Source organism: Pagrus major, chromosome 10, assembly GCF_040436345.1.
Source record: "Pagrus major chromosome 10, Pma_NU_1.0".
Lineage (NCBI taxonomy): Eukaryota > Metazoa > Chordata > Actinopteri > Spariformes > Sparidae > Pagrus > Pagrus major.
In genome coordinates, this window is record NC_133224.1 from 7138331 (window position 1) to 7148745 (window position 10415).

Below are 10415 nucleotides of genomic sequence, written 5' to 3' on the forward strand. Positions count from 1 at the left end.
TCTTCATCTTCTGATGAACATTGTTACAATGCACTGCCTTAAGTGCCTTAAATAAACAACTGTGGTTTCACTCTGAGCCTGCGCTGGAAACTTTACACCACAACAAACTCAGGTAGTCAGACCAGTGCGGGTGCGAAGTCCCTACTAATAAGATTTGTGGAACAGTTCCAAGCTGGCTGTTTCCCTCATTGGTGTAATAAGATAAGCTGAAGACTTGTGGATGAGGATGGGGAGGTGTGCAACAGAAAGGTGTCGCCAAAAGGAAATGACCTAGACCGGCAGCTGAGAATGTTTGTATAGTCAGTACTTGAAATAATTTCTCTCTTCTTGATGGTTATTCCATACAAATTGTCAGGGGCGACGACTTAGACATGTTACAAACCCAACATTAAGGTGTGTCTCCACTGTCGGCTCAGATAAACTCCCTCTCTGACAGAGAACACACTTGTATCGCAGATCACTGTTTTCTGTCCTCTCAACAGTTTCGTCCGCAAATGACCAAAGACTCACGAGTTCATCTGTGTGAGTAATCTGTTTATTGAAGTCGTATTAATCAGTCAGCTGTATGAGTGACATTCTACCAGAAATTACAGAAATAACGATGTCTATGCTGTGCAAGTATTTCATATACAGGAATTATTATGTATGACAGCATGATTGATAGATAGATACAAAAAAAACAACTATAAACCAAAGACCACACTCTACATACAGTATATGAAATCTAAATTAAAGTGAACATATTCACTGATGCTAAGCTTACAAAAGAGCACATGTGAAACAAAAGTACGGAGGATAAAACAATCAAAGATCATTCATTCATTCACCTTCAATCATCACAATGAAGCACTGTTACTCTGGGAGGTAGCACGGAAGAATATTAGTGTAACATTGAGATTAAATTTATACATAATACATCCATGATTTGAACTTGGTGTCCAGGCAGAGATTCATGAGGATAGTTAAACATCAGTTATATTGTCTCTCTGTCTACAATCTCAAGGTGTTGATAATGTTACAAATGGTGCTGACATTATAACACAGAAGTGAGTAATGCAGCAATTAGTATTGTTCTTATTTAAAGTCGTTAACAGAGATGAGGTATGCTGTACGGTCAGTGACGAGGACTTGTTTGACACTCAGACCAAAATGACTTGAGTCACATGTCTGGCAAGAGTTAAGGGAGGTAATGCCTCTCACTGAAATGACAAAAACTGAGTTTGACTGAGGTACTGGAGGCCTGGTCACATCAGAATTCTTTACAAAACAAATTAGGAAATTCAAATGAAATCACTCTGATTCATTTACAAGTAAATCATTTCAAAATACTCACAATAGGCTCAACTTTGGTGACTTCTGACACACCAGTTTTCACCTTTGATCAACAGTAAAACTGTTTTGACGGTGCTGCCGACTTTTGATGAAACAGACGGCCAGAAAGTCTAACGTAGAGGTAGTTATTGTACCTTTGTAGCTGTGTTGCACATCTGTTTTACCCTACTCTATCAAAGTATAAATGGCTAAGGTATTCCTAATAAACAGATTACACATAATAGCAACAGCAGCTTGAGAAGAAGAGGTAAACGGACTCTATTACATTAATATCAACTTGGTGAGGTAGCAAGGCCAAATACTTTGTTTGCATAGGATGTCACGTCATTCCGTAGCTAATGGCGCAAACTGCAGATGGAAGGCAGGAAGTGATTTATGATTCATAATGAGACATGTAGTGATACACAAGGTTCCTCTTTAAATACTTAATAGGCCATATTAACACATCTGACCCTGACATCAGGTTTAGGGTGCAAGGCTTGAATGCTGGAATAATGTAATGCTGCTGTTTTCTAGGTTGAAAGTTGTATACACGTAGGTAATGACAAAATGTTACCATTTCACCGCTTTGCAATTGATAAGGTGACGGGGAGTGAAAATCTAGAGGGACATCGGGCCATATTTCAATGTAAAACAGCATATTTGATAAACATTAGCTTTCATTAGAAAACAGATCATGTTGGCAATTAAAACCACTTCCTAGCTAATGTGACTAGGAAGTGGTTGAATGCTAACGTTAGCTAATGGGCTATCATATATGTTGTTTTATTTTGAAATATGGCCTGATGTCCCTCTAGATTTTCACTAATCATCATCTTTTCTGTTGCTGATCAATTCAGGAAGTGCTGAAATAATAACGATTCGTCAGATCTCCTGTGTTTATACGACAACATTACCTAACGTAAGCATTCAACTACTTCATAGATTACATTATTGTTTGATTAAAACCAGTGTGGTTCACTTTCAGGCTTAAATAAATCTGTCCGAGATGTGTGCGTTGATGTTTTAGAATTAATTCACGACTTTCCTGTCATATCGTGAAACACTATCAGACAGCAATGTTAACTAGGAAGTGGTTGAATTGCTAACATTAGCTGTTGTCTAACGGAAGCTAACGGTTAAAAAATATGTTGTTTTATCTTGAAATATTGCCTGATGTCTCTCTGGATTTTTACCATACATTGTCTTCAATGTCTCAAAACTGTTTCCTTACTTTGTAATGTTAAAGTTATTGTTTTTTTTTTCTTTCATTTGTGGAGTTTGGGCCACTGTAAATGAACAATAAGAACACATAAGAACAGTAGCTTTCCTATATCCTATCCATTCTGCTTTTCACTTCCGCTCCACATCTGAAATTCACGTCATTGGAATCACGTGACTGTAAATAACAAACATAGACCAACTATTGTGGTCTCATTTCTTCAAGTAGATTGACTGAGGTATAACACTAGCTTCATAATGACAAATCGAGTTCACTCTTCTGTGCATGAGGTATTTAAAGAATAAAAATTAGGGATGCATGATAAATTATTGGCCTGAATTTATCAACTATTAATTGTGTCTGTGAAAATATAGCCAATAATACGAAAAGTTGTTTTGTGATCTGCAAATTAACAGAGAAGAAGAAGGAAGATGAGGAGAAGAAGCAGAGGAAGAAGAGGAACGCTCTTTTCACGCTCAAACGGCTGCTAACAGGTTGTTAACTTCTTTCTAAAATAGAAAAATGTGAAATTATGGGTTGTTTTATCAGTATAAACAATCCATATCATGCATCCCCAAACAAAAAATAAATCACATTACTTCCCAGGTGTTCTCCTCGTTACAGTACGTATAAAAATCACATTATAACGTGTTTGAAAATCAAGTAAAGTGCAAGTGCTGCTTTTACTGCTGTAAACAAACCAAAACCTGTATAGAGTCCGATCCTTCCCCGGCTCACTGGGTTTGATGTCTCATTTACTGGTTGATTGCTGGCAGCTGTGAAGAGATTTAACAAATATTAGCCACTGTCTACAGATTTATGTTAACAGAAAATGAAGAATTATAATTATACACGTTTTTAGATTTAAATTATGATTGCATTAATATGTGAGCATGACCTTAATGTTGTGGCTGGTAAAGATGGGGCTAATTCTAATTACTTTATATACTTGAGTATAGAGTAGCTTAATCAAGAATAATATATCATAATTTGGTAATTGATTATAGAGAGCTGAAGCCACTCTCCTTCTGGTGGACCCCATGGGACCTTATTTCATGAAAACTTTGTATGTTAGTGAATAAAGAGAGACAAATAATTTATTGATTCTGTTTGAATTGTGTCATGAAACACACACACGATGTTTAAAAGATATTTTCTAAGACAATAAAATCTCAGTTTGTCATCAAACTAATGAAATATCAGACTGTGAAAATACGTCATTGCAAAGACGACACAGCCAACAGTGTCGTTAGTGACGTTGTCTCCTAACTTAAACTTTGTAGGGCTGCTCCTGTATATTAGCAGCTCGCAGAACTGAACCAGAACCAACTCTCCTTTCACATAACTGCAGTTGTCAATATGAGCAGATTTATTGTGATTTTTCATCTTTTTACGACCTTGTGGTGTTGGTGACGTGCGTTGAGTGAGACGATGTAGTTCACTGAGCGCTTTAACATAAAACTACATGAGATTTTACTTTAATTACAACAAACTGAGACTTTATTGACTTAAAAAAAAGTAGCACTCCACAAACTGGCAGCTACCAAGACTGTTGATGCTGATGACACACAGACACCACGTGATACCAATAGCGTTACTATTGGCTGACAAACCATGTTAGAAACCAACCATTTTTTCTTTTTCTTTTTTACCATTTGAAACAAGTCTCCAACTACTTCAGTTGTTTAGGAGAATGCTGCAACATTGTTTTTGCTGTGAAGCTCCAGAAATGTTTTGTGGAAACTTGACCTGACTTTCCATCAGCATGGAGGGAGGAGATAACTTTAGCTTTTAGTAATCAGACACCCATGATGCAGGTGTTAAATTAAATCAACACATTTACACTGTGGGTAATGCCGGGATCAGACTACATGGTATTTATGTCGTTCACAATGGTCACCATGTCAGATTAAGCAATAAAGTGGTATAAATTCTTGCCATATCTTGGTTGGAAGACTGGCAACGTGAGTTCATAGGTCATCGTTGAGGCGGGACAGGACGGTCTTGTGCTCAGACACAAACAAGAAAAAGAAAAAACATTGTGGACCCGTTCCTGGGTCTCACGAAGAGTGAACAGTGTGGCTTGTCTGTCCTTCAGAGAGAACTTGAGGTAAGTTAATGAACGTGTACATGTCAAAATCATTACATTACTGACAGCAGGGATGCTGCTGTCCCGACGTTCATAATCAGGCCCACGACCAGATCATGTTAAAATCTGCCTGAATTCGGGTCGTCTGATCCCGGCATAAGGGGAACAACAGTGGGGCTTTACTAATTTGTGTAACTAATAATGCAGTGGCCCTGGTATAACTGGGTTAATATCAATGTACATGATTGTGAAAACAACATACAACTTGTCAGTGATGTCATCTTACCTGTAACATTGAGGTTACATGCCTTGTGGTCAGAATCTTTATTGATGGCAACAATACACTGATAGGTGCCTGTGTCATTGAGCCTCAGATCCGTAAGTAGATATTCAATCCGTCCTTTCTTGGCGAGCTCTGGATCACACCACGCTCGACCTCTGTAGTGTTCATCTTGATATGGTTCGACGTCAGGTGGGCTGTTGTAGAGGAAAACTGTCCTTTGTTGGTTCACGCTCCAAATACGTATATGCAGTGAGGCAGAAGACATGTCAGTATTGACAGGGAAGAGCCATGTCAGCGTGATGTTACTGTGTTCCACTACCTCCCAGTCCTCCCTGGTCACATTCACAGTGAATGGCCTCTTACCTGCAGGGGTGAAAGGACAAAACACAAACACTGAGTGAAGGAACTTACACAAGAATTAAAGCTGCGCGTTATCAGTACGTTGATTAGCAGTTACTTTAGCAACAAGTAAAGCTATCTGTCCCAAGCTGCTTCCGAGACATGACCCGGTTTCACCTGAATCACTGGATGGAGTTATAGGGCCGCAAAGCGCAGCGCACTAGTGCGTTTAGGGCGTGTACATGTCCATTTTGCTTGTTAAATGGTGGAAAATCTGGGCGCAAAGAGGTGGTACTTAGACTCTGAATTTGTCATGGGTGTGTTTTGGGCGAAAAATAAATCAAACCAATCCAAGTAACGTCTCCCTGTAAGAGCCAGGTGTGCCAGGACTCGTCTTCAGTGAGGGACATGTGTGTGATCCTCGGCTGCTGGACCCTCTGCCCCGCTGTTTCACAACAACTCTGTTTGACTGCATATGAAGAAATAAACTGATGTTAAACTGAGGAGGAGGAGAAGCTGCTGCGTCCCTCTGTGTGGGCGCAGATCTAAGTCGGTGGATCAGGCGGGACGGATGATAAAAAGTATCATCCTGATCAATAACGGTGGGGTGACGGGAGAAATACGTCCTTAATGAGGAAAATATTAATGACATCACTTGCAGCGATCCTCCAGCAGCAGAAACAATATGTGTATTTGTACATTAATGTGAGGAACAGATAATAAACTTCATTGATTATTTAAAACTCCTTACGCGTTTCTTTCTGAGAGTTTATAACTACAGCTTTTAGTTTTGTTGATTAAATGAGCCACAATGTGTTACAGTGACATGACTGTGTTCAATGAAATGCTTAAAATAACTGAGAGCAGCCTCTCAAATCATAAAATCAGAGTGTATGAATGGTGTGAAGCTGCCTGTGTAGGCACATCTAACGTGTCCTCAAATAGCAGAAAACAGACTGTGCTTTGACTTTGACCAGTAGCAACAGTAAATAATCAGATACGATGAACGGCTACTCACCCACTGCGAGAGAGAAGAGGGTCACAGTTATCAAGAGCGGAGCCGTCCCGACTGGCATCTTTCATCGGGCCGACCTAAAGTGGGAAACAGAACATGATGCATCATTATTGAACTCATTCAGAGGGCCCTAGGATTTTAGAAATACTGAGGTCACCCATCAATCCAGAACATTTTGAAGACTATAAATCTATAATTCTAATTCTCTGCATTTTGAAAGCACCAATAATCACTTAGGAAATCATCACAGTGCCAGCACATAGATAAAAACTGAACTCAAATTAAGACAGAAGACAAATAAGAAGATAGGTAACAAATATGGTCAAATTTGACTTAAATGTATTAAACGTATCTAAACTTATCTCTATGCTAAAATAATTGATTAACATGGGTAACGCTTATTTAAACTATCCTTAATAAATGGTCAATTTATGGTTAGTTAGATAATTTCACTGTGTTTCAATGAAATGGTAAAGGTTAAAAACATCAGTTGCACCTCTCTAATGGCCATCCAAATAATGTTTATAAATGAACTACACAGTATTTATTAACCATTTACACAGTATTATGAACATCAATTGCAACTTTCCAATACACAATTGCTAATAAAAAGTTTATAAAGCATTTCATTGCTTGTTAACAGTGAAATAACTATTAACTACAGTTAATAACTATTAATTTTAATTTGCCATTTTTATTATGTCTAATTGTTTATTTTAATGAAATGATATTTAAAAAGTGTTACCAAATGTCACACACACTGTATGTAAGATATCAAAGACCCGAGAAATACCGAGGACATGAGCTCAGTTTCTTGAATGCTAGCTCGGCTCTGGGCTCAGGGGTGAGAAAAAAAAAAAGTTTTTTGTTTTTCATTATGCACTTCAAGGAAAAAGTGGAAATGTTCGAGAAAAAAGTTGAAATACAATACACGTCTTCTAAAATTGGGTGTTTTTCGAGTTTTCGATACGCGCTGTTTGGTTCAGTCTCAAATGGTCGACTCTAATCTTGAAATATCAAGTTTATAGTGATTAAGTGCGTGATGGAAAAGGGGGGAAAAAACGAGAAAAAACTTCCTCATTTTTCTTTCTCACCCCTGGCACTTCTCTTCCGTACCCGACCTCCCGACTATTTGCAAACACGTGTTACATAGTAAAGTTTACCTGAAGGACGTCGATGTGTTTCTTTGTTGTCTGCAGATTTCTCCCTCCTCTCTTCTGTCGCTGAAACGCTTCCAGTCACTACAGTCTGAGGAACATTACTGAGGAGACAGAGGTCCAGTTTGTTCTTCCTTTCTTGTTACATGCATGAGGACTGAGAGCAGAGATTTAAACTACTTTTTGAAACTAATCTGGAGGCCGCAAATCTAATTTATGAGCCGGTGGCGTTGGTTAAAATCCCCACATATCCTACCGACTGGTTGGTTTCGTTTTCACTGTCGCTCCTCAGTCTTCTCACTGTAAATATAACTTCCTTTTACACCACATCTCTTGTCCTCTGTCTCGACTGCGATGGTTAAATTTAGCAAAAGGCGACAACACATGCTCTTTCATTCCTTCACTCCATGGTTCACTTTGTCAACTGCGCACTCTTTTCACAGGAAGACTGTGAAGTGGGGAAGTGACAGGAGGATCACGTGACAAACAATATAACGATCACATTTTTAATCTCACTGTGTTTGTTTTGTTTCATATTTAATTTAAATAACTTGTTTTGAAGTACTTGATCTAATTGTTGTGTCTGTGTGGTTGTGTGTGGGTGGGTGTGTTTGAAACTCATGGACTCGTACCACGCACTGAAGTAAATTTACGGCATCATCACCAGACTCCCTTAACAATCAGGTGATTTTAAGAGTTGTCACATCGTGAGGAGAAACTTTAAAAACTTTGTGAAACGGCTACAATAAATTCTGAATCATTGGTGCCTTCTTGTAAATTCGGCATTAAATACAAAACATTCAGATGTTTCTTTCCCTGTAAAAAAAAAGTTCTCTTTTTTAAAGTGCATCCTGTCTGCTTCTGTGTCTGAAGTGTTTTATTACCTCCCAGCAGCTGTTTGAACTCACATTTTCAACTTATTTCATCATTCACACCAAATTGATTGAAAAGAATATAACATATTGATGGTAAACATGGAAAATTTAACATATCTAGTGAACACTAACAAGAGCTGCTTCTTTGGGGGAAAAAGACTCACCAGACTCCATTAAAAGATGCTCAATTTTAAGACTTGTTGCGTTAGGAGAAACTGTATACATTTCGTGAAGCTCTGTCTATAACACATTCTTAACTATCTAGGCCAACTTGTTAATTCGGCAAACATTATACATAAAGTTTTTCCTTTCTTTGTGTAGAAAACGTATTTGTTTTTTCCCAGTGCAATGACCTCATTTGAAACTGCTACTTCCTGCACTGTGGACCAATGTTACACATTTTAATGTGAACCTGGGTTGCTTTACACATTTAAAACTCATGTATTTCTTCTTTGCTTTTACAGAAACAGTTAAATGTTGTGCAGAGCCTCAGATGAAGACAGTGATGATGGCTGAGGACACTGGAGCCTGTGGTGACGGCTCCATTACACAACTCCCTTTTACAGTGCTGTGAGAGGGGTCTTTACATGAGAAGAATCATCTGATTCAGATGAGTAATTTTCTTCTTTCCAAACAGATGGAGTCCACTCGGCCTCCTGCTTAGGAAACTTTACGCTCAAGGAAATGTCTGTGAGGATGATTTCATACGAGACGGTCTTCATATAACCTCTCACTCAATCGTCTGCATATGACTGTTTCACCGTTCAACTTCACCAAACGTGACTGTAGGCTACATTAGCTTTTCTAGATTGACTGTACTATGCGTCATCATGACCTCGCAATTATACTGATCTGACTACTTCTTGACTGTGTTCTGGTGTAAAGCTTCCTGTTCAGGTTCATGATGGCAAACGCTCCACTTTTCTCCTGATCGAAAGAAGTTTGATCTGAAGTTTTCTTTATGTTTAAATGTAACTACATGATTTTATTTAAATGCTTAGGCGATCTGAGGGGGGATGAGGGAGGATGCCATCCCCCTTGTTAGCAAAATTACCAAAAAGCATCCCCCTTGTTAACCTGCCATCACTCTCCATCCGCTAGTAGGAGATAGTGTGTTACAATTCACAGGCGGCCGCGATCAGCTCCGGCTCACAGTGGAGTCAAGCCGTGCACGGCTTCATGTTTATTTTTTATTTTGTTTATTTCATGTTTATTTTCAGTAATGTTCAAGTTTTTTCAGAGATGAGTTTTTTCTTTAATATCAATAGTAAGTTTGCTGTTTATGTTGCTGTTTAATGTTACTTTTTGTAAGTGTTTTTAGTGTGTCTGTTCAGAACATGGTGGCTTATGTTATGTTGATAATTGTCACTTTTGTGCTGGTTTATAGTTTAACCATTAGTGAGGTAGCTGTTACATTTCCTGACACCAGCTGTTTTATCCCCTTTTGAAGTGCACTCTGCTGGGCAAACTATGTCATAACATCAATTTAAAATTACCCCAAGCATGTTTTTCTGCATTATAGTTTTTAAATGTAAGGTTTTCATATCAGTGCAGGTTGGACAATGTACACACCGATACTGATATATCTGTGATAGGCTAATATCGGCCGATAAAATCAGCCTACCGATAAATCGGTCGGGCTCTACTTTTTTGCACAATGTTCATTGTGTGTCCTTCAGGGAATTTAGATGGTAAAAAATTCCAAGGGGTCATGTAACTTAAAATGACCTTGCTTGTAGTGTATTGTGAGAAACATGAGAAAACCCTGCCTGAATAAACTCAGTCCACTGCATACAATTTAAAGTTGTATTTACTCATTACTTTAATACAGTTATGAAAAGACAACTGTAGTAGGGAGAGAAGGAAGATGACTGGATGAAATGGAGTTGTAGAATCAGAAATGTCACAGTTATGGTTAAGGCGTCCTGCAACAATGTCCTTTGGGAGGTGTACATAGGTGTGTCGGGGCAGGGTGGTGCTCCCATTGGGCCATCCCCCCGGTTAAAAATTAACAAATCACCTACTGGTTAAGTCCCAGGATGCCAAGTCAAGGTTACCTGTGAGCCTCATTCTCAAAAAGTTGTAGTCCGCTCTAAGTAATAACAACTTTGTGAACTTCTCTGA

The 10415-nt window shown here is 38.6% G+C and overlaps 1 protein-coding gene across 5 annotated transcripts; it reads right to left on the reverse strand.

Moving 5' to 3' along the window:
• Positions 1 to 513: 513 nt before the first annotated feature.
• LOC141003413 (programmed cell death 1 ligand 1-like) lies at positions 514 to 7811 on the reverse strand. Of its 5 annotated transcripts, XM_073474744.1 has the most exons (5): positions 7673 to 7811; positions 7423 to 7520; positions 6263 to 6336; positions 4909 to 5268; positions 514 to 3309 (listed from the first exon to the last, which is right to left on the reverse strand). In XM_073474744.1, exons 3-5 carry the CDS (start codon positions 6318 to 6320, stop codon positions 3170 to 3172), a joined length of 558 nt encoding a protein of 185 aa, XP_073330845.1. In that variant the 5' UTR covers positions 6321 to 6336; positions 7423 to 7520; positions 7673 to 7811; the 3' UTR covers positions 514 to 3169. The 5 variants fall into 5 exon arrangements, 4 of the variants coding, with proteins under 4 accessions (XP_073330845.1, XP_073330844.1, XP_073330846.1 ...); XR_012179714.1 differs by having other exon boundaries at positions 4909 to 5713; positions 7423 to 7811; XM_073474743.1 differs by having other exon boundaries at positions 7423 to 7811.
• Between the last annotated feature and the right edge of the window lie 2604 nt (positions 7812 to 10415).

Coding starts and splice junctions, on each gene's coding strand:
- LOC141003413 (XM_073474744.1), bottom strand. CDS start 6,320: ATGCCAGTCGGGACGGCTCCGCTCTTGATAACTGTGACCCTCTTCTCT. Junction 5,269..6,262: donor CCTCTTCTCTCTCGCAGTGG/GTGAGTAGCCGT, acceptor TCACCCCTGCAG/GTAAGAGGCCATTCACTGTG. Junction 3,310..4,908: donor ATGTAACCTCAATGTTACAG/GTAAGATGACAT, acceptor ATCTCTTCACAG/CTGCCAGCAATCAACCAGTA.